Source organism: Salvia splendens, chromosome 8, assembly GCF_004379255.2.
Source record: "Salvia splendens isolate huo1 chromosome 8, SspV2, whole genome shotgun sequence".
In the NCBI taxonomy this organism is placed as follows: Eukaryota; Viridiplantae; Streptophyta; class Magnoliopsida; order Lamiales; family Lamiaceae; genus Salvia; species Salvia splendens.
In genome coordinates this window covers 5,775,599-5,799,793 of record NC_056039.1, presented here as the reverse complement: position 1 = coordinate 5,799,793, position 24,195 = coordinate 5,775,599, and the positions used below count along the sequence as shown (strand labels likewise).

Sequence of the window (24,195 nt, the reverse complement as noted above, 5' to 3'; positions counted from 1 at the left end):
GGATTAATTTCTTAGCAGGTCAAAAAATAAATTGCTAAATTGGTAAATACTTAAATTTTCTCAAAACTGACAAAAAAATGCTTGCTCATTTCACTACTTAAATGTCTTCAAATCGAATTCAAACTAGATTTGTAATTTTTCCAATCTGACCAGACCGCTAATATAATTCCACAAGACCACAACTTCCAAAGTTTAAACAATCCAACCCGATCCTATTGATTACACGATTTCCCAAAAGTTTGTGATATAATTAACTATTTTTGAAATTTAAGAAAAACTAAAAAATGGCCAAAGTTCATAATTTTTCCCTTTATCGTCCTTTTATTAATAGTGTACTCCCTCCATCCCAACTTAAGAGTCATGTTTTGCCATTTCCGTCCGTCACAACTTAAGAGTCCTATTTCACTTTTATCATAAATAATAAGTAAGTTCTACATTCCACCAACTTATTTCACTCACATTTTATTATAAAAATAATATATATATATATATAACTCATATTCCACTAATTTATTCAACTCACATTTCTTTACATTTCTTATTCAACTCACATTTCTTTACATTTCTTAAAACTCATGCTCTAACTAATTAGGACTCTTAAGTTGGGAATACCATATTTCAAGATACTTGGGTTAAATAAATGTGAATGGTTGGGGTAATCAGATAATTTCCTTTAGAAGGTAAATAATTCGAATATTAAGGTATATTATTTCCCCCAAAGAGGAGCACAAAATAATTATCAAGAACTAAATAGTACTAGTAACTATTTTATGGCAAAAACAATATAGAGATAGATGAGTGAAAGAGTGTTGGTCTAGATTCTAACGCCAACCTTCAAACCATTCAGTCATTGAGTTAATACGGCTCAAGTTGCTGCTTTCTTTGCCCTTGATGTCCATCATCTTCTTCTTCATACCCGAATCTGCCGCAGCTTCACTTGTCGGCTTAGATTTACCTGACACGCCTGCCTGCTTCCTTGTGCTCTCTCCAGCACGTTTCTGAACGACTACTCCATGGCCTCGAGGAGTTCCACAAGCGACGCTTTCTTCAGACTCTTCGCTGCAAGACGAATAGCTGTGATAATCCTCATCACTGACATTCTCCACTTGGCTCGTCTCCCAGTCAGTGTCTGAACCAGGATCCTCTGCCACAAAATCGTGTACTGTCTCTTCAGTTGATTCAGCCCGACTGTCATGATACATCGTTGAAGAGCTCTGGTTCCCGTTGTCGCCAGGAGACTCCATGTGGGGAATAGAAGCTGGCTCAATAACCGACTCTTCCCTTTCTCGTAGGGTCTTCTCTATAAGAGTCTTTAAGAATTTGATAACTTGTACAGCATACATCAAAGCCGTCAACGGGTCAGCCATCTGTAACCAAACCCCAACAGTATCAGAAAGCAAAACCGAAAATTTTTGTAGAGAGGTGATAATAAGCAGCCCATATATAACCCTTTTTCGTTTCTTTTTCTAAACTTCAAATAGCACTGATCACCAATCTCTTGCAAGGGAGTCATTTATCAAGATTAACCCGAATACTACAGTTAATGGGTTTATAGAAAGACATAAACTTGTGTGCATACGGATGTACCATGCATACACCTCGATTATGGTTTATTGGGTCAACATACTGACTAAACTCAAAAAAATTTGGTATGAGGCCTCAAAGATGTAGGAAAATGTGGTAGGTGTCAGAAACTGAATGCTGAGTTACCTGTGTCATGTTAGGAGCGAATACCATAGCGATGTTGTGAGAATTCATCTTATTAAAAAGTTCCTGCTGGACTACATCTGCCATTAGGTTGATTGCCCAATCCAAAAGAGCAGCTTCTGTTGGTGGTAGAAGCCTTATGAGCGCATCACAGTCGTCTTCCGACTGGAATTGCATCACCTGCTCGGGTGAAAGAGAGTCCAGTAACCCACTTGGAAGTTCTCTGAACCAAGCCTACAAAATTCAAATGAGAAGCATTAGTTATAGATCTGCAACAGAAAGCCGTAGTAATCTTCCTTGATGATCAGCAGTTTTCTTGATCGTGCATGCATTTATGTACATGTATGCAATCAAAACTTTCCATTAGATCTATTAACTAATGCATTTGAAAATTGACAGATAAATCAGGATTAATTATCTACTGCACTTGAAGATAAAGACCAGAAGAACTAACATTCGAATACAAACCCCAAAGACTAAAGCTGGACCTGGATGAACTCATATTGGCCAAAGTAGAAAAGAAAAAAATGGTAGGGAGATTCAGCATGGTGCTGCAGCTGCTGCTTAATTAACCTCTGTAATACTTACAAATCAAGTCTTATGTCGGTCATATAGGTTTTAGAGCACCAACACATAGAAAAAGGGGTGGAGAAACCAGTCCATGATTTGACAATTGATATCAGTTGAATGCTACCTCCAATTCCCCGTTGTCAATAGCTCTACTTCCGATATAATCCTAATGCATCTTACGTAACTAAAACTTAACTATTATAATCTGCAGCCAGGGGCGGATCTACTTGATGTGTATAAGGGGCAATTGCCCCACCTCAATTTATTTATGTATACTAATTTGTTATTTAATTTTTAAAATTTTTTAATTTCTTTTATATATGCCCCACCTCAAATTTCAATTTTTTTTTTCATATATTTACTTTTGCCCCTGTTGAACTAAATTCATGGCTCTGCCCCTGTCTGCAGCTATAAAAGTTTCATGTGAACCGACATGTAGTTCTTCAAACTGCGTAGTTTATCCTGTTGGTTGAGGGGGTTTTACAAGACAACTCCTCAAACTACGAATTCAGACAATCTAAAAGGTAAATAAATTATATAGCTTTACAGCCTTCATCACTAAACAAACAAGAGCACATCCAGCTCATAGGCAAGGTCAGTTGGAAATCAGGGAAACTAACAATAAGTCACGATACTGGATATAAATGAAATCTTAATTATTAGTATATCATATCAGGAACATGTTTAACATAGGTATGCAAGCAAAATTATCTGCATAAATTATAAATAGAGAAAGATAGGTTCAGCAGTATAAAAACGACGCTAACAATACACAAACAAAATTGATGCAAAAGAGCCTCGCTACAGCCTGTAAGTTACCTTGATTAGGCCTGCCAAACAGTGTACATCAGTCCCTTCGGGAACTACACCTCTGTTTAGTTGGTCCCTGACAAACTCCTCCTGGCTGTTTCCGGCGGTTATTCTGAAAATACCTTCGGCCTGCAAGAAAAATTGTGACCACTGTAAAAGTCTGGTAGATCAATACAAACAAAGCAATCACTGGATATGGCAGCCTGAAGCCTGCAGCTTTTGGGCATAAGAAAGTAAATGATAATGCACCTGAAGGCCATGTCGAGAATACAAATGCCTTTGCATAAGCAAGAGAATAGTAGGAATACTATTGCCTCGATGATCATAAGATAGCTGCATTGACTCTGTAGAAACTCCAAACACAGTTGCACTGTCCAGTCCACAGATACCCGTATCAGAAGTCCAGTGAGGAAGGAGAAGGATAGCAACAAAACTAAAGATAAGTCGACACAATAGCATTTTATAGAAAGTATCTCAAGCAATATCCGGGATCTAGAGTTCCAACCAAAAAGAATGCAGATAATAGACAACCATAACAAATTATGAAATGTAACTAAACACCACACATATTCATCGCTAAATCCATCCATTTTAATGCTCAGTGTAACTGTGTCACAGAAAATTAGAACCAAAAATGTCAACAACAGCAAGAGATCACTTTATGTTCCACATAAGAAACGCCCCATCATATAAAACTTGAGCGCTTAATTACATACCTAACTGAGAGGGAAGTTTCATTAATTGACATGGGGAGGAATGAATGACCATCATAAAACAATTCCTATTATAAACTGCTTTCGCAGCAACTAGAGTTATTTACTAAGACATCTACAATAACCCAAATAGGTTGCCTAAATCATTCTAAAAAGGAACCATTTCCATCTTAGTTATTGGATTAGTAACATAAGCAATTAGTGTCAATACTCAACCTAATCAGATTAGTCAAACGATAATTCATAAGATCATAACGGCCAAAAATAAATTACATCAAATGGTTAGTTAAATAAAATAATTGTAATTGAGCAAAATCAGACACACAAGAAACAGTCCAACAAGCATTGTAGCAATTCAGACAGAGTTTCAAACCATTTCCACTGTATGATGTCAACCATCAAAGCAGTCAGTGTAGCAATTGAATAAGCAAAGCATGATTACAAGTATATACCTAGCACTAGGAGCCCTCCTGGGAACCTCAGGTTCGAACTCAACAGGCAAGCCCAAGAAACCATCAAACCTATCAAAAGTGACATGATTAACATGCTGCACATCGGTTGGCCAGCCAATCTCCATACCACCGCCGCCACCGGTTGAGAAGCCATCGGTTCCGGTCTTGCAAGTTACCCAAAAGCTCTTCCTAAACAGAGCAACCAACAAAGCCAAAACGGAAAGCTGATCCCTCCTCTCATTATCCCTCTTTTCCCTCACTTCTTCCTCCTCTCTCATCCTAGCACCGACCTCATCGCCCCCATACGGCTGAAACAGAGCGTGATTGTGCGTGGGCGTGGAAATCGAAGGGGAGGAAGAAGAAGAGGGCGACTGCAGCACTTCTGTCATCGTAAACAAAAAAACGAGATAGGTTGAATAGCTCTATCCCTCAAGATTCGGTTTTTCGATCAAGAAACGAAGTGGGTTCTTTGTGTTGAGCACGGGAAAGTGAATGTGTGAAATTAGATTGGAAGAAAGATGCAGCCATGCAAGAAAATGGGGGTGGATTAGATTGGAATGGGAAGAAATCGAGGAGCGGCTGAAATATTGAATTGAAGGAGTGGGATTAAAGGAATGGTATAGCGGGAGACGTGGGAATCACAAAAGGGGTCTTGAAGACTTGATGGATGCCACTGAGTTAGATTTTGCATTCAAGTATGTGGCTGTGTTGGCGTTGAACCGATACTTTGATCATTTCTTATGCCATCAGCAACATTGTCTTTTATCCGTCTATTAACTGTCTCATCCCTTATCTATTCATGGGTTCCACTGCACTTTTCCCTCCATCTCTTAACTAAGAGACAGAACCTGCAACCTTTCATCTCTTATCCGTCTCTTAATCATCTCTTAACTTATTATTTATTCAATTTCATTTTTTATTTTTTTTCCCAACAAATTCAATTAATAAAAAACACACTTCAATAAATAAAATAAAAATACAACTTAAAATCCTAAAAAAATACATAATTAAATCGTGGCAAAATAAATAAATAAAAAACATAATTTAAAATACAATTTTATAGAAATTAAAAAAACTACTCCGCCGGCGAATCATCTTCCGAATGCGGTGGCGGTGCACTCAAGCTACCTAGAAGCGGAATACCAATTTTTCTTGCCATATACTCAATTCCGGCAAGATGGGCATGGTATTGTGGAGGCGTCATGCGGGAAGTGTCCGCCATCGTGGCGGTCAAGTACATGGACAATAGGTTGTTCGAGCCCGAGCCCGCCTGGCTTGATTCGCCTCGGCCCCTCCTCCCTCTAGCCGCCTTCGTCGCCTTGGTCCCTTGCAGCCGACGGCGCACACGGGAGGACCCCCCGGCATCGTCTGCCGCGCTGCCCGAACCCCCCACACTAGACGAGTATTGGCCACCCGTCGTGTGCTTTGCGCTTTTCGAGGTCGAGCCCGAGCTGGACCGCACACCGTCGGCCCACCTTTCCTCGTCTTTGACGGCCTCTCAGACATCGACATGTCTGAATTCTTTGCCGGTGTCGTCGAAGTAGACTCGCAAAACCGATCTCAGAATGTCGGCTTCCGTGGCTCCGCTTTGGTAATGAGCCGCTTCGTTCTTGTAGATGCCGCAGAATTTTTTGACCTCTCTGTCGACTCGGTCAAAGTGAGCGCGAAGATCTTCAATGTGCGGCGACGGGACCCTTTTGGCTTGATCTCGTTGTATGCATCGGTTACCTTTTCCCAGAAGCACTTCCGGGATTATTGATTCCGACGATGGGATCGAACAAGACTCTGATCCAGGCGTTGTACACCGCCATCGTGTCATTGCGGCTGTACAGATGCCGCCCTACATCCTCATCCTCCTCGGCCGCCTCCGCCTCTTCCTCCACGGCGTCGAATGCCCTGGAGCTTCCACCGCCTCATCCTCCTTCCGGATGGGGTTCATCCGGATAATCCTCCCGAATTTGGGATAATTCCTGCGAATACCTCGGTGCGGAGGGACGAGCGTATGCATCCACATTAAAATGGGGTGGTTGGTACCCCCGGCGTCGACGAGCCCTGGGTGCCCGACGTAGACGAATCGGAACCGGAACCACCCAACACGTTGTACATGCCCCCAATCGCCAAACGCGTTGATGTCAAACCCGCCGGAGCCGCCACCGCTAGAGTTTCCGTCGCCGGACATTTTGTGTTGAGAGGTTAGATGAAAATTGGAGAGGAAACGGAGATGATTTGGAGGATTTGATGTGTATTTGTTTGTTAAATGAGGATGAAATAGGAGTATTTATAGAGTTAAAAAAAAGGAAAACGGTTGAAAAGATTTTTTTTATTTATTTTTTAATTAAATTCGAATTTAAAAAAAAGATTTATTGCATCAGCATGACGAAGCCCACTCGCGGGCCGGCGAGTGGGCGTCACGCATGGCGCCGGAGCGCGCCACGTCGCGCAAGCGCGTGGCGAGACAGCCAGCGAGGTGTCTTAGTAGGACGGGCGTCTCGGCGAGACCGGGACGAAACTGAGCGTTGCAATGCGTCTCGCCGCCATCTCGTCTCGGCGGGACGAGATACGAGCCACCCGCGAGACACGTTGCGGGTGGCCTTAATGCTGATTAGAAACGCCACTCTCTCGCTAATCTCTCTCTCTACATAATTACTACTCCATATCTGCTGCATCAAATCTTGAACCAAATTTAGTGCTAAATTTAAATAATTATATTCAGTATGAGTATACGCCAATTACAATATAGGGTAAGTTGAACATTATTTTGAAGTTACTATTAAATATTTATAAGATACAAGTAACTTTAGAGTGAATGTATACAATTAAAATGGAAGGATTCTATCAAATGGTCAAAGGTTCGGCGCTGTCCTGTCTTTGAGTATAGAACTATTTTCAAATTTATGGTTTGTTGGGAGAGTTGGGAGCAACTGAATAACTTACTAAGTTGAGGGACTAGTTTGCAAATAAGGAAGAGAAAGGGAGTTTAAGATGTTGAAGAAGAATCAGCTCACTTGATCAGTTTGAGCTAAAACCGTAAGCCATGGAGAGTATATACATATCTCTGATTCAATTTCTTGAGTTAGTTAATCAGTTAGGGTTAATTTTACCTTTCTTTGTGAGATTATCATATTCTTCAAGATCATTCGAGAGCAAGAGAGTTCTTGAGAGATTGTGATAGTTTGAATATGAATTGACGGTATTCTTCCTCTGTAAATCTCATTTTGAGAGTCAGTGAATAAAAGAGGCCCATCTTCTCCGTGGATGTAGGCTTTATAGCCGAACCACGTAATCCTTTGTACGTTCTGTTTTCAGCTCTTAGATTTCATTTATTCAATTTGTATTTGAATCGGCATAGCAATTTCATGGTTTGATTGTTTCTCCTTTCTACAAATCAGCGCGCAAATAGTCATTTGTTTCGCTGGTGAAAAATAGCGGCGGTCATTTTGTGACGTCCATATGCAAGTACCAGAACACGACGAAAACGCTTGCTTAAATATCTTTTGGTATATATGGTGAGACCAGATATTATGCCAATCCAGAGCAAACCAATCAAGGTCTGCCACATCACTTATGCAATCGCGTAAAATGAGTGGCCGTGGCTACAAGCTAAATGACATTGATTTTGCTAAATTTGAAAACAGTATGTGCATATAAATTTTAGCTTGGAATGAGCAAAATAAAGCCATCTCAAGCTAAAACCAAAGTGTTGCAAGCAGGCAGCAGAAGAGCCGAATTCTCATATTTCGGAGTTACTTATGATTATAAACCAAATGCAATGGAGTTAGTTCTGATATTATTTCGCCAACATATGGCTTTCACTCTCCTGATATCTTCTCAGTCCTGTACTTCAACTCGTTTCTTCTTTGAACCCATGTACCATCCAAAGGCAGCCAAAGCGGTACCGATGCCAACAACAACACCGTAGTTTCTGTGCTTGTCAGTTGAAACATTAGGAGTTTCAGAGGTGCCGCTGCCGCTGCTAGGTTTAGCATCAGCTACGGTCCCGGATGCTGGGCCCTAACGCATGATGAGTTGGGATATATTGTTATTCACAAGAAAACAACCTAATAAATGTGACTGTGTGTGGTGTTTCACAGGATCAAAAGAAACTCGTATCGAACTATCTTAATCATGGCGAGGGAACATCTAAGCGTATTAAAAAAAATTAGGGACAAGCTTAGTTAACTTTGTGCAATATAGATATGTCTACCTTCTGAGCAAGCTTCTCCAGCTTCTCTTGTTCCATTTTCTGCAAAAAATTGTAAAGTTTTGTAGTATGCAAGATCATTAAAAAACTTATTGAATCACAGTCACAAGCATGTGACCAAGTATGCACAATACTTTCTGGAAAACAGAAAGTAATCAGCCATACCGTGTATAAGCACCCACTCAAAAAAAAATAAGACCACAAGTAACATCTACCTACGGCAGTAAGAAATCAGATTCATAAGAAGCAAACCATATGATCTACGTTTGAGCTATAAGGCAGTAGGATTCAAATTCCATGACTTTTTAGTCACAATTTAACCCACACCATCATCAATTAGCCCACTGCTTGTGAACAATGTGAACTATGCTCTCATATTCAATACCTAATGTAATTTCAGCTATGTGGTTAGGAATCTAAAGCTTCTAAGGCAAGTTGTTTAGTTTCTTGACAAGAGAGCTGAGAAAGATGAGCTAAACGCAACTTGCCTGAAAAACAGCCACAAGAGAATATGCTGGTGAAGCCTACATCTAAATATGCGATACCCAAAAAAAAGTTCACCTTAATGTAGATATTTTCGGCAGCCTTCTCCTCCTCACTGAGGACTTTGCCACTGCTTGATAGCCTGCGCGAGATGTGTCTAGCAGCCATTCTAGTCGCCATGGAGACGCAATATTTTCCTGTCAACATAAAACTTTTGGTGAAACCCACAATGTGACAGATCAGTTTATTAACAATTTAACTATAGTATCTTAGATATTTTCAGTCAGTAAGGTGCATAAATTTCTGAACTACAAAAATTACTTCACCAGGCCAAAATTGCATGCTCAACAGATACACAGAAAGGTTGAGTTCAACCTGTTTTCTTCTGAAAAACATGGCCCATGTCAGCAAAAGAGGAGGTTCAACTGTCCTAACTAAGTAATCCAGTGTTGTAAATGCCCTTTAACTAAAGAATTATAGCATTGACATATATTTTGTCAATTTTTAGCACTACGCATATTTAGCCCAAACTGCTGCAGATCACATAATATTGCATAGTATTGGCAATTGAAAGCCTCGTCTTTACACACCACTCAGTTAAGACAACAGTCATAAAAAAAATTAGGCTATATAGTACTCTTAAGTTCAGAACTAATTATTAAAAAAACAAGGCAGCCGCAGCTGTTTGTCCCTTTTCAGAAATTTCTCCAGTTTCAAGACAGATAGCTGTTGGTGAACAGTTTACCGGAAAAGCTTATAAACCAGAAAACATGCGTCAAAAAAAAGAAGAGAAAAAACTAGTATGTAGTGGGAGGGCAACGGTACATGTGTAGTTGTGTCCAGACCACAGAAAGACCATATTCTAATTTCCAATGAACCCATCAATCGGATCAAAAGATTCAACTCATAATAGTCAGAAGAAGCATTCAACAGCAATGAAATGGAGATAAATTCAACCTTTCTACCTCATTTAGAACAAAGCAAATACGGAGTACAAAATATGCATCAACAAACCATTAAAACATTTATGCTCTTCAACAGCAACTCCATCACAAGATCAAAGTTAACTTAATAGGAAAGAATCGAAAGATAGATCAACTACCACTAATGATTCATTGTGACACTTGAAAACTCCATCAAATTGAAAAGATAATCACGAATACATAAGAAAAAAAATAACTGCCGAGAGAATCCTCTGAATTTCACAAAAAGTAAAGTCCAACATAATTTAGACGCACACAAAATATTTATAGGTAGGCATCAGATGCCGCCTTGTAATCTGAGTATACACAATAACATCAAGTAACAAAATGATGCAAATGAAATGGAAACAGTGTGCATGTTACTTTGAAACAAGATAAAATTACATACCGTGATACATAAAAATCAGAGCCAACTAACCAAATTATTTAAAAATTAAGGAAACTACAATGCAGAAAATGTAAATGACGATCAACAGAAGATGGATGTCATACAAATCCGAGTCGGTAAGCATAACACAAGCACCGCCTAAAATTCGAAAATTATACTCACAAAAAATGAAGCGATTAGAACAGAAAAGAGATTCACAGTTGGAATGAATCTGGATAACGCATAGGTAAGGATAAATGCATGTGATTTCGTGTGTAAATACCTAAAATGCAGAGAGATTGAAGAGAGAGATTCAGAATGATGATTTTTTTTTCTCCAGGTGTGGTATTTGTTGTGTTGAGAGATTCAGAATGCCTTTTTAAATTAAAAATATAAAAAAGACGAGCAAAAAGACATGCTTACTTGCTTAATTCTTGAATTGGGCCAAAATGTAAGCCCGTATAGTTAGGCCCATTAACATATATAAATTATTTTTATGACATGCATTTTTATTGGTCAGGGAATGAAAATATTAAGAAAAAGTTAGACATAAATTCGCCAGCAAAAAACATTTCATAATGACTTCATTTGAAGCAAATGGTTTATTAAAAAAATGAAAAGATGAACATCATATACCGAGTCCTCTAAAAAAAATCAATGATTTTCTTTCTAAAATCAATTGATGATAGGAGAAAATTAATTGATGATAGGAGGAAAGGTTCAATAAATTTATAGTGGTTTCAATTGTTTTTGTCCAAATATATTGTTTGACTAGTTAATTTTTGCCAGTCAATGATCTGCTATGATAGCATAATAGAAATTAATGGGGTTCCATCCTAAAACAAATTTATATTGGATGAGATACTTATAACACTTATATCATGGTTTCAGTTTAATCCTTCTCTCTGCTACTAATTGTCACACTTTGATCCGACAGAGATTTTAAATAATGAAATAGAAAGTAGATTGAAGAAGTTAAGTAGAATGTGAGTCCTACTTTTATATACTCCATCTGTCTCATTAAATATGAAATATTTGGTTTACGGCACGAGATTTATGTAGTGTTGTTTTGTGAATTATTGAAGAGAGAGTAAATAAAAGAGATAAAAAAGTAAAGATGATATTGTTTCCATTTTAAGAAATGTTTCATTTTTAATTGGGACAACCTAAAAAAATGTTTCAATTTTAATAGGACATGGAGAGTATTAATTTTATAATAAAATATAAATAAAATAAGTTAGTGGAACGTAGGATGAATTAAAAAAAAGTAAGTAAAAATGAATTTGACAAGTAATGGAGAATGGACTATAAAGAAAACTAATAACAAATATTGACGTATAGAAAGTATTTTATTTATAGTTTCAATAGCCAACATCCCTCACACCTCTCAGACGAGACGAGGTAAATCGTGACTTTCTATCCAATTATTTATATTTTAAATTTAGAATTTAACCTAATAAATAAACCAGAATGAAAATAATTGAAAAGGTCAGATAGTGTATTGTTTATAAAGGTTGTATTATTACTAACAAAAATCAAGAAAGGTAGGGTTCGCCTTCATGCGGGGGAGTTGATTAATTTGAAAAGTCACGTACAAAAGATTATTCTTGCAATCGGCCAAAATGTAGGCTGATGGTAAGAGAAGTAAAAAAAAAAAAAGAGTACAATTATACAAAGGAGAAAAGAAATTGGAATCTGGAATCCCAAAATAATCAACTCCTTCCACGGTCTAATATTACAAAATACAGAACCTGAAAAATAAACAAAGCATTACAGTAAAGTCATTACATCATTAACAACATAATTCCCATGGACGACGACGATTCTGCTTCTCTATTTGGGAACTAACCTTCTGTATCCACAATTACCAATTTTGTATTCCAACTCCTGTATTCTAACACTATTTACCATTTGGTTTGTTGATATATTCTAGCACATCTTGGTTGATCTCGTCGAGGAAGGAGACGAAACCCATAACACTATTGAACCCACTTCCTTCCACGTCCTGTTCCTCGATAAGATAGTTCTCGAACACCGTCGCATCGTCCTTCCCCCCCCTTATAAATATCAGTTTAGGAGTAATACTCCGCTCTTGCTTCAGTTTGTTGATGCTTCTTCTCAAAAGGCCTGGTTAGGCATCGTTTATTAGCAAATGTGAAAGCAATCATAATTCCAAATGAAGGAGAGAGAGAGGCAAATAGACGTTCACTTACAATCCTGGGGCGGAGGGAAAGGAAGGGAAGCGTCGGCTGTGGAGGAATAGAACACAATGAGCATTGTGAAAGCATCGAGGAAAAAAATTGGGCTGCCACTTGTTAGTAGTGCAGCGCGGCTCAGGGAATGGCGAGGGAATGCTTGTTTTTCTGGAGATTCATACGACACCAACGAAGGATATATAGCACGGCTAAGTGAAGAAGGTTCCAGGGCACTGCATCAGAAATAGTTGTGAGTTTTATAAAGCTTGATGGCGCCATTATACAACCACTGAAGGTTGATGCAAATGATTAGGTCCTGCATACCTGAACAAACACTGAAGATATATCCGATAGTCTGGATGAACACCTTCTTCATGAAACCGAAGAAGAGGATTCCTTAGTAAAGCAAAAATTAAGCGGGGCAAAGATTGCAGCTGAGGGCATTGGCTGAAGGCAACATCGACACGGGAAGTTGTTAAACTTCCTCTTCCATGTTCAACAAGCTTGAAAGCATCATTATACTGAGCGACAAGATTTACAAGCCACTCATGCAGTAAAACCCTAGCCTCCCGAATTCCTTGCTCTAGCGAAGACAAAATCACCTAATAAGAATTTTAAAGAACAAAACATTAAAATAACTTGAGTCAGTATAAATGTATCAGCCATCAGCATACTCCTCTGTAGGGAAGATCAAATCCAAATATTTGATTATAACTCAGCCAAGCAGACGTCGACAGTACACAGACACAATCTTCAACAAACGCATGCATAGGACAAAATATGAAATGAATCTTACGACACTTGCTTAAAACTGCAGTACATATGACACAAATCTGAAAATCCTCACCTCTCCTGTCGCTCCCAAGCTTACAAAATGCATAGGTATAGATAGCAACCACAACCTTCCGGAAATTAGAGTTTACCTCGTGAAAAAGTATGGAGAGAATGACTTCAGGATCCACAGTATCATAAATCTCGTTGATATTGCGAGCAGCTTCAAATTGTACAGTTCTAATCCTCAGTCTCCTTTGCAGGGAATATGTATCTCTGCATGAACGTAGATCATACATATATAAACTTGATCATCCGAACCTCATGTTGTAAAACTCAAAGCACTGGCGAAGGCTCTTTAAACAACAGCAAAAGCAAGTAGCATATAAGTAATGACCCAGTCCTCAACAGGTCAAATTTATAGGGGTACAAGGAGCTCTTAGTGTGAGAATACCCATTTTAAGATGTATAAGATCCAAAAATGAGAAACTATAGAAGTCGTGGATGATTACAAAAGTTAATCATTTTAACGCATTGGCATAATCTAAACAAGGCCATTTAAGTCAACTTCAGCACTATCGGAATTGCAAGGTCAGCAGCATCAACCTCACTTGGCATAATCCAGCAGAAATATACATCAGCACTCACATTTTCAACATTTCATTATTCACAGCCAGTGTGCACGAGAAGCTAAGCCAGAAAGATAGGAACAAAAAAAGCCTACAGAAATATTTAAAAACCTACACTGTAAATAATTAAACAGCTATATCAGTTTTTTATGCGAATAATATACCATTATGTGACCACTGGAATTAGTTCTTGCCATAATTGAGAATCGGATTTAACTTTGAATTTCTTGTATAACTACATTCATAATCAGATTTTACAGAAGCAATTTAAAAATGACTGAATGGAGCATTTTGAAATTAAGTGGAACTATCAGAGCCCGGAGTTTTTTCTCAACCACCATTATTGTCATTGACACAACCCTAACAATCACCTTAACTATTTTTGTTAAACTGCATTTACACTGAGCTCAATCCATGGATGTGTTTAAACTGCTTAGAAAACTACTGACCAGAAAATCACTAGATTCACAAGTTCCGAAACAGTTTATCAATCTTTCCTGTATATCATGAATTTCAGTGAACATGTTGTTTTCTGCTGAATCAACACATTACATAGTTCTTATTCCAGAACTCATCCAAGGTTTGGTACTCAGGATCATTACTATTATGATCAGAAAGCTTCAACTGCACAAAAAGAAGCATACCTCCTTGAAGTTCCTGAACTTGACACTGACAGTTCATTTGGAGGCACAACCACTGAGTATTGAAATGCAATCTGTAATGTTGGGCGTTCTTTGCTATGCCTGCAGAAAATTATCAATTGTCGAATTTTATACAGAATAATACACAAATACAGCATTGAAAATTTAGAGACGAAATGGAATTGAGAAATCGTTGGAATATTGTCATCCATCAAGTTCTACATGAGTTATAAACAAATGGTTTTACATATTGATCAAGTCCCGAGTTCAAGAGAATGCAAGAGCACAAATAAAGGACTACAAGATATATGAGGGATGTTGCAAAAGCATACTAGACTGCACCTTAATGAAAACAGCAAGCCAGAAAAAAATTTGAACTCTAGCAGAAAGGGAAAGGTTTAGGGAAAAGATGTTTCTGCCCCAACTTCCTCGGGGGCTGGGAATCAGAGAAATAATGGGGTCTCCAATTACACTAATTAGATTTTATGCCATATTCATGAAGGAACTTTAGTTGTAGTCAATATTACATCAACTGTGAATGAAAATGAATTGAGTAGGATATCTTAAGATGAATCACGGTTAAAAAGTATAAAAAAGAAAAAGGAGCTATGAATCTAAGCCAACAGAAAAGAGAACGACCAATATCACATAATTATTTTATGCATATCAAATTTCATGGGCACATCAACTTCATGGTAAGTTTGTAACATGTTGACAATATGTACAAAGCAAAAAATCGAGAAAAAAATTAAGTAAAAAAACACTTGAGAACTACATAAGAAAACAGATAAGTAAAAGGAAGTATTCGCGTTACAGTGAAAATCCAACTTCAGTCAGAAAATCAAAGTCATAGGCATATGTGGCAAAAGAGTCGCAGCAGATGATGTGCTGAACATTTTCATACTCTGGGTCTGGGAAGAAGTGCCCATACTGTAGCATCAGAAATGGGGAGACATGTTGTAAGAGTTTAAAAACGGAAAAAACAATTCAAAACTAACTGGAATAGCCAATTCTTACAGAATGGTCAATCTTAAATTCAGATGATGTCCTGACACGTAGAACACAATTGAAAGCATATGGTCTACTTAACATACGGTACCTGCAATCACATCATATATATCATCTAAGTGTCTAATTGAAAAGGAAAAGCATAAATTGATTTAGTTTATTCCCGGCTATTACAAGATAATCTGAAATTAATATCATCTACAAGAATCATCTTCAGGTATAACTTTGAAACTCACATATCTTGAGGAAGTGTTGAATCATCGGTACTTGAATATAGAAACAAAGAGCCTCCACTCTCGATGCTTAAAAACTTCAAAGATGCTAGATCAGTATACTCATTTGTAACAGCAAATAGATCCACACATACACCAGCTTGAACAGCAACAGCAGCCTGTGAAGCACAAATTTTCAGCTTATCACTTTATTATTTTACCAGTTTCTTAAGCGATTCGTTAAGCCAAACAAACTACCAAATCTCTATAAAATGGAGTCTGCTCAGGGAGTAAAGCACGATCAGCGTCCTCTCCTTTACTAGCATATTGTTCACCGTATCGTCTGGTGTCTAGCTGGCCAAGACCATAATCCGGAGGACCCGATAAAAAGGCAAAAACTCTGGCTGCATTCCACCAGAGGGAGAAGCAAAAGGGAGAAGAATTAGAAGTCCTGACTAGGTCAGGGCATCCAGTAAACATATAAATGAGAGGCCAAAGTACCAGAAGCAGAAAATGGAAGCAAACAAATTAGTCAATTACAAAATATGATTTACAGGAATCGTGGATAGATTTATTGTACCCAGCGCATATGTATTCCCATACTCCGATCCAAGATACTTGAGCAGAGATTCCATTGCAACCCCAAATCCTCGCCCACCAAGTAAAACACCATCTACTCCTTGACCAGCAGCTGTAGTCCGTTCCCAGGAAGTTGTTGGTTTTAGAGTTTCAAGGGCAGATGCAATAAGGTCTTTGCACGTGTCCACCTACAACATTGATATTTAAACATGTGAGTACTGACTAGTCAAGATCCAAAGCTTCAACCCTACCACAACTCAAATAAAATACTTCAAAGTCTAAACTAGCACATATATAGTCTAATGAAATGATAAAAAGGATGAAAACACAAACACCATCAATGTACATACTGGAGCCAGAAATGAAAACAGTGGCATAACATCCTCAAGCTCCACTGTTAGGTTTTCAAGAGACTCTGGGTGAATAAAGACATTCTTGACTACTGGAATGGGCCCTTGAACATCATACAAGCCTATTTTATGGCTGAATGTAGCAAGACCAAAAAGTGACCCGGGCCCCAGTGCTGCAAAATTACGAGATTAAGACTAGAATTCACTTTAGTAACAGCAACTTGAATAGGAGATGGAAACATAACAAACCTTCCAATGCTGCTAAAAGAGCACTTTTAGTAAGTTCTAGAAACTCTTCTGATGCTGCAGAAGAAGACAATTCAAGGAGACCAAATGTTAGTCATACTGAAATCGCATTAACATACATGATTGGTCAAGAATGATAGTAATACTAGTCTATAATTCACGCATTAACGTTTTTTTTGGATAGACTGTTCAAGTTACATCTTCTTCACCAAATACTATCCTAATAACAGCATCCACTTATGCCTTCATTTAGCATGGGATATCTATTCATTCCTACCTTCTACAGTTTATAACAGAGTTTGAGCTTTTGAACCCCAAAGCATTATTTCCTGACATTATTTGCAATAACATACCCACTATTGAGATCCCTGTACAATTTGTACTCAACAACAGAGACCCATTTCATCCCCAAACTCGAGTGCGAAAGATTTATTTATCTTATATAGTATTTGATACAAATTGAGATACAGCAGTCAACTGTCGCAATAGGGTTATACAAAATCTTACAAGAGAGGTCAACAGCAGCAACATACACTGGCCTTGCCTTCATTTCTTCGGATCCTTCCTCTGCCACAACGAAATGAATAATGAAAAACACAAAACAACCTAACCACAGTTTCCGGAAAACACATTTATAATGAAAGGAAGGTGCAAGCTTATGAATTACAACTTTGCACACAATAACAAGCTAATTGAGATTATCTTCCTGCACTTTACTTCAACAGTTTGAATATATTTATGACGTAATACATTTCATAAAACGCAAAGAAGTGAAGACTGGTGATATCACATTATTATACGTATAAATAATGTGGCCAAGGTAATCCTATATCTCCATATTAGATGCAATCCTATAGCATAAAAATTATTGCAACCTATAATCAATTATACTAATAGGATTTGATTCCAACACACTGAAAAGCTAGTAGACCTTGTAAATGAGGATATCTATTCAATCTCAGAAAGACTATCTAGAATGTAATCATTAGTTCATATTGAAATTCTCAGCGTCATGACTGTTAAATAGATTGACGAAAGGAAAGGTCGTAATGAATCACCAACCACAAAAAAAAAAAAGAGAGAGAATCAAAATTCAGCAATTCCACTGCCTTAGAATCACAACAAAGAGCTGGAGAAAGCAATAGAGGAATTACGAGGTAATTCGAGGTCGATGAAGGAGGAGATATTCTCCGCGCAGGAATTTGGCAACGAGTATTGGGCGATGGATTGCGTGGAGAGGCCGTTGGTGGTGCCGCAGAGGGAGCAGTCCCACGACCACTGATCCAGCTGGCAGTAGGTGTTGAAGTAGGCCCAGCAATTCTCGCATCGCGGCAGCAGCTCACCGTTGGATCCGTACACCGGCGCGATGCCGTTCTCGTCCATGGCGGCGAACGGCGCCACCGTCATGCCCCACGGAACGCCGCAGGCCTCCTGCTCCGCCGGGTTGAGGGGGAATCGGGTCATGGTCGGGCGGACAGACATTGTGGATCCGGATCGCCGATTCGGATTGGAGGTGATTTGGGAGAGGTTTATTCGAGGTTTCAGTTTTCTGTCAAGTGAACGGAAATGGTTAAACGACGGGACAGCGTAAGAGACCCCAATCACAAATCGACACGTTGGCTTTTATTCTTGCCGTTGATAATTTACTGCACCCCTCAACTATTGTATGATTATTAATTAAATTTATTTAAAGATGGATCATTTTTACAAACTCAATTTTTCACACAGAATTTTTTGTCCTTTGTAATATTGGTACTTTCATTGTGAATTTAAACAATTCTTAGAGATGGTTTGCGGTACACAATCGTGATCAAAGTCGTAATTAGGCAAAGAATCAACCGTAACAAACAAGGACATTAATCTTTAAGAGGGATAATTGTTGTGGTCTTTGCGGACTCAATGTCCATGTCAATTGTGAGAGTAATTGATATGAAATTTATAAATTAAATGAGTTCTCTTTTCTAACATACTAGTCTTCCAGAACTAGTTCTCTAATTTGATTTGTAGCAATCACTAAATAATCATGTGATATTTACTATTTAATTGATAAGAAAAAGTGATATTTACAACCCGACCTAAGAGTGTCCACTATAAGGCGGACACGCCCAATAGCCCCGCCCCAGTTTTTGTCAATAGCCCCAATTTTGTTGTCCATAGCCCCAAAATTTTGTGTCCGCCACTATGGTGGACACCTCCAATAGCCCCAAAATTTTATAATCAACTTTTATTTTATAATATTTCAAGTAATTATGAACAACTTTATCGGGCTATACGTAATTAGAAGAAGCCGACTATATGAATTAAAAATAAAAATAAAAATAAAAAATAAAAATAAAAATAAAATACAAATTAAAATTAAAATTAGGATTACACACTAAATTATATTTAAAATTAAAATCACACACTACATTGAATCTAGTACAAATCACTATCAAGTTTACACAATCACACACTACATTGAAGCCGACTATACAGTCTCGTGGGATTGTCCGCCGATGAGTAATGGTGCGAGGGATCGGATCCTCCGCATCCTCCGCCTCCTCTGCCAAACGGGCCGCTACCTCCTGGGCGGCATGGTGTTGCACCTGTTGAATCAGAGCATTCCAGTTGTCTCTCCACAAATTGTTCATTTCCGACCCCAAATTGTAGTGAGAGAAATTTGTATAGATGTTGTGTTTGAATGGTGTGAAAATAATGAATGGAGTGGGGTGTATTTATAGGTGAATTGAAGTGAAAAAATAAAAAATAAAAAATCGCATGCAACCGCCGCGGCTAATGTCTCCACTATAGGCGCCGCGCCTATAGGCGCGGCTATTGCACCCCCGCCGCGTCCTCGCCGCGCACACGGCTATCGCGCGTCCGCCGCATCTCGCCCCACTCGCCGCGTCCACCCCCGCGGCGGACACCCTTCCCACTATAACCCGCCCCGCTTCCGCCCCGCTTTTTCCCCAGCGCGGCTATAGCCGCGCCTCATTATAGTGGACACCCTAATTGCGCAAATAGGTGACCACGTCATAGACTGTTGAAATATCCCAAACTGCTATATGCATCTGGTTTTATGCCGATCCAATTTCTCATACAAGTACACCTAGTAGCTAGTACTCAATGCATACTCACACCTGATACTTTTTTAATCTTTTTTTATTTAATAGTCCTTAGCCAATTGAATTCGAATTTAATTTTATTGGATTAGATTTTTAATAGTTTACTTAATAACCATACACCATGTACAATTTGTCATCCCCAATCGACAAGTAGATGCAGTGCCATTTACATCTATAATTTGTAAACCCTAAACCCTTAATAACTTAATAGAGTTAATTATTTGATTGTGTGTTCAAATGGATTGATTGTAGTTGTAGGATAAACTGCAAGACTGATTAGATATAATATTTCTACATTCTTTTGAAATCAAGCAAAAAGATGTAAATTAAGAACAAACAAAGCTAATATATTTTGAAACATTTTTATTATAATTGGAGGATTAAAAATAATCACCCAAACTTGGTGGTGATAAGTACTACTAACACAATTGAGTAACTAGATGCACGACTAGTTATATTTGATTATTTTATCAAATTACTGTACATCTATTATTCAAACCAAATTCTCCTATATCTTTCAATAATAAGAATAAGAAACAAGATAAATCGAGAAGCTGAAATTACTCATTTCACGATAATGCACAACATTTATTACAAGTTGCAACTGAGGGAACAACTGAGTCTGCTGTGCTCCTTCATAGTTTCTAACAAGCCCAAACATCAGCAAAACAACACACAATTTCAATACAACTCACTTTCCTTGTGAGTGTGGATCACACAATCTGAAGTGGGGTAGGAAACGCAAGTGAGCAGGTACCCTTCCTTCATCTGGTTGTCATCAAGAAACGAGCCATCCGACTGATCCACAGAGCCCGACACAATCTTGCCTGCACAGGTGGAGCACGCGCCAGCCCTGCACGAGTAAGGCAGGTCCACTCCTGCAGATTCAGCAGAGTCGAGGATGTAACAATCATCAGGTGCCTCAAATTCGCACTCCTCACCATCTGCTCCAATCAATTTGACCTTATATGTAGCCATTGCAGAAGCCCGGAATGATGGCTTTGCTGTCAGGCCGAAGGCTTTGGTGACGCTCTTCACAGACCCCAACGAGGCTGGGATTCTGATAAAAGGATTCGCGCTCTGGTTTTGTGCCATGCTGGTGATCAGGGAGTTGGTAGGCACCCGTGCAGTCGCCATTTCCTCCTGAAAGGAATACCATTTCAGTATATTGGCAACACCCAAACACCCAAATGCAGAATTTTCATGAATGTATAAAAAATCAAGTGAACGCAAATGCAGGAACGAATATTATTGAATGTATGGGATGTATGCCTTGTTGCAAATGACATCAAAGGATAGCACTGATTCAATTGTATTATTTTGATATATAACTAATACATCAAATTAGTAATGTAACCTTATTTAGTTGTATAAAATTTGGTTGTTTATATTTATATTTTTTTAGGATTGTACCATTACAATGGACTCATTTTCAATATAGTAAAATTCAACATATTTATTATTTTTGACTATATTCTCCATTTAATTAATTCTTTTAAGAAATTTTGGGTAACTGTATTACAATTGAAGAATAGATACTAAGAGCATCCACAGCAGTGCTCGCGCCGACGGACGGCGTCCGTGCCGCTGGCGCAGCACCGCCTTGCTCGCCGCTGTGTTCTTGCCGCTGGCACGATGCAACGAGCACGTCCGTGCCAGCGAGCAGCTGATGTGGCGTTTCCTGATTGGCCAACGGCAATGCCGATGACAATTTCTTTTTTTTAATCGGATTTTAATTAAAATCCGAATAAATATAAAAAAAATATTTTCCCACTTCCCAAAAAAATATATACGTTTTCTCCCCACTTTTAATTTATCTTTTAATTTTTCCCCCAAAATTCACATTTGAGAGAACAATAACAGCAAATCACAGCAAACAATGAGAGTTCGAATGAAGATAGTCGTGACGAACATAAGATATAACAAAAAACGAGAAAATGCAACTATTCAGGATGCTTAGGTTAGATACCAATTTTCAGACTGACAACTCAGTATAAAAAAATCAATAACCTTAAGATGTGAATTTAACATCTAACAGATTTTACCAGAGCAATGATGATTTTATAAGATCAATATTAAAAAAGTTTAGATTGATAAATAAACAAGTTTCGAGAATGCAATTACAGAGAAGTGAATCCCAATCGTAATCAAACAATGCTCATTTTGATGGCTCCTCTGAAACAGTGTTAAATATTTGGAAATGCAAAAAACAGCTCGCCGTGATTTATACATGGATCTACGGTTAAATTGCAAAAAATTCTAATTCTCGATTTGCATCAGAAACTAAACCAGAAACATAAAACAGAGCAGATACAGAACATAGAGGAAAACTTAAATCAAGACTGAAAGAAACTAGCAAGTGATTCAGCACAAAACGAACATATGCAAACATAGCTAATCGAAGAAGGCGTGAAAAATCTAGAGATTAAATGAAGACATACACAAATCTAATGTGATACAGTGCTTCAGAAATGAGGCGGCGCTTCTTCTTCTTCAACGGAGAAACCGAGGGAGACGGAATAAGGGTTTAAAGAATTCTGAGTGCAATTGCCATCTATTTATAGGCAGTATATTACATTTTGCCTGTTTCTAGAATATTCATAATTTTAAACAATCGAAGATTATTTTTTAAAGATGGTTTCTACTAATATAATCTTTTCAAATATTATAACTAATTCATTTTTATTTTAGTTTATCCGTTTTTTTTTGGTGAAATGAATAAATAACATGTACTGAAGGAATGGCTTGAGATACATTGTTGCATGCAAAAATTTTAACAAAAATAATTAACATGATTTTTTAATGAAATAAATGATAAATCAATTTGATTAAAATATAAAGCCAGTCTAAATCAAACACCCCCTGTCGGAGTTGGAAGGTCGCATACGTAGGGACCCTACCCTAGTGGGTTTCTTAATTTTATGGAAGACTTGTAATAATACTAATAATCAATGAAAGGAAAGAAAGAGTGGTTAATATTCCTTATAATTAAAAAAGATTGAATTTTTACAGATAAAACTCAAACACGGGGTAGATGAGTAGATCCGCATATACGGATATGTGTATTGGTTAGAAAATTTAATGAATCATAATTGAATAGATTCTGATTTTACCCACATAATCTATAGTGATTTTACTAATTATAAATCAAGTCAAAACTACTCCACTTTAATCATGATTGAATCAAAGGAGAAGGAAGAGGCGGCTCTTGGGACGTCGTAATGGGTAGGAGACTAGGAGTTGTGTAGCCGACTAGGAAGGCCGTATGCGCCACTTTTAGCTGTAACTGCGGACAATCATTCTGCAAATTGTGTATTTAATAAAGTATTATGACAACTAGTAGTATCATTTTTAAATATATTTAGTGTTAGCATTTAACAGTAACTCTATCTCATTAAATTTTGTACAACTAAAAACTAGTTTATTTGAGAAAAAATTGATTTATTTATATATTTAATTAAAGGCTAAAGGCCTATTTTGGTCCTTAACATATTGCGATTTTTTGATTTTGGTCCAAAACATTATCTTTTGAATTATTCGGTCCCTCGCAAATAAAAACGGGTCACGTTTGGTCCATTTTGGACGGTTTCGTAAAAAATTTGACGGAAACCCTAAGGTGGAAACCAAATTCTCGTAATATGTTGACGTGGTAGACGCCGATGTAGGTGGAATCGACGAGATTCCCCAAATAAACAGCTAGGGTTTGGTTTGTGGAGAGCAGAGAGGAGTACCTCGTGACGTCCTTCTTCACCGTCCAGATAATGCCGGCGGCGGATTGCTCGGCGGTGCAGTTGCGGAGGCCTTCGGCGCCGCCGATCCAGACGCCGAAGATGCGGTCGAATTGCCTGTCCTTGCACGTCGCCGTCCACTCGAGGACGATTTTGGCAGAGCTTGGGGAGGGGCAGTGCGGCGGCGATGTGAAGGCGGCGAGGACCGGCGGCTGGCCATAGGTGAAGGAGAAATCGTGCCGGAGAAGGAGGTTGGAGCATGGTGCGGTGGCAGGGAGCTGGATTGGTTTGGTGAAGGAGGAGGCGGAGGACCGAAGGTGATGGTACGACGGAGATGCTGGAGGGGGGAATTTCCGTCAAAATTTTGACGGAACTGTCCAAAATGGACCAAATGTGACCCGTTTTTATTTGTGAGGGACCGAATAGTTTAAAAGATAATGTTTTGG

At 38.3% G+C, this 24,195-nt stretch overlaps 4 protein-coding genes across 5 annotated transcripts; all 4 read right to left on the bottom strand.

The window, feature by feature from the left end:
- Positions 1-667: 667 nt before the first annotated feature.
- LOC121743168 (rho GTPase-activating protein 5-like) lies at positions 668-4,942 on the bottom strand. Its single transcript, XM_042136394.1, has 5 exons — positions 4,253-4,942; positions 3,337-3,457; positions 3,097-3,216; positions 1,711-1,941; positions 668-1,367 (listed from the first exon to the last, which is right to left on the bottom strand). The coding sequence occupies exons 1-5, from the start codon at positions 4,639-4,641 to the stop codon at positions 822-824; spliced, it is 1,407 nt and encodes a 468-aa protein (XP_041992328.1). The 5' UTR covers positions 4,642-4,942; the 3' UTR covers positions 668-821.
- A 2,924-nt stretch (positions 4,943-7,866) lies between these two features.
- Positions 7,867-10,651, bottom strand: LOC121745915 (uncharacterized protein At2g27730, mitochondrial-like). 2 transcript variants are annotated; one of them, XM_042139859.1, is made up of 4 exons: positions 10,570-10,651; positions 9,015-9,133; positions 8,457-8,495; positions 7,867-8,263 (listed from the first exon to the last, which is right to left on the bottom strand). In XM_042139859.1, exons 2-4 carry the CDS (start codon positions 9,114-9,116, stop codon positions 8,081-8,083), a joined length of 324 nt encoding a protein of 107 aa, XP_041995793.1. In that variant the 5' UTR covers positions 9,117-9,133; positions 10,570-10,651; the 3' UTR covers positions 7,867-8,080. The 2 variants fall into 2 exon arrangements, with proteins under 2 accessions (XP_041995793.1, XP_041995794.1); XM_042139860.1 differs by lacking the exon at positions 8,457-8,495.
- Positions 10,652-11,969: 1,318 nt separating this feature from the next.
- Positions 11,970-18,514, bottom strand: LOC121745402 (protein transport protein Sec24A-like). Its single transcript, XM_042139291.1, has 14 exons — positions 18,072-18,514; positions 17,425-17,484; positions 16,921-16,974; positions 16,672-16,844; positions 16,323-16,509; positions 16,001-16,146; positions 15,767-15,921; positions 15,540-15,621; positions 15,337-15,452; positions 14,526-14,624; positions 13,405-13,528; positions 12,806-13,083; positions 12,500-12,714; positions 11,970-12,413 (listed from the first exon to the last, which is right to left on the bottom strand). Exons 1-14 carry the CDS (start codon positions 18,397-18,399, stop codon positions 12,187-12,189), a joined length of 2,244 nt encoding a protein of 747 aa, XP_041995225.1. The 5' UTR covers positions 18,400-18,514; the 3' UTR covers positions 11,970-12,186.
- Positions 18,515-20,563: 2,049 nt separating this feature from the next.
- LOC121745244 (ferredoxin, root R-B1-like) lies at positions 20,564-22,609 on the bottom strand. Its single transcript, XM_042139068.1, has 2 exons — positions 22,463-22,609; positions 20,564-21,164 (listed from the first exon to the last, which is right to left on the bottom strand). The coding sequence occupies exon 2, from the start codon at positions 21,156-21,158 to the stop codon at positions 20,703-20,705; it is 456 nt and encodes a 151-aa protein (XP_041995002.1). The 5' UTR covers positions 21,159-21,164; positions 22,463-22,609; the 3' UTR covers positions 20,564-20,702.
- Between the last annotated feature and the right edge of the window lie 1,586 nt (positions 22,610-24,195).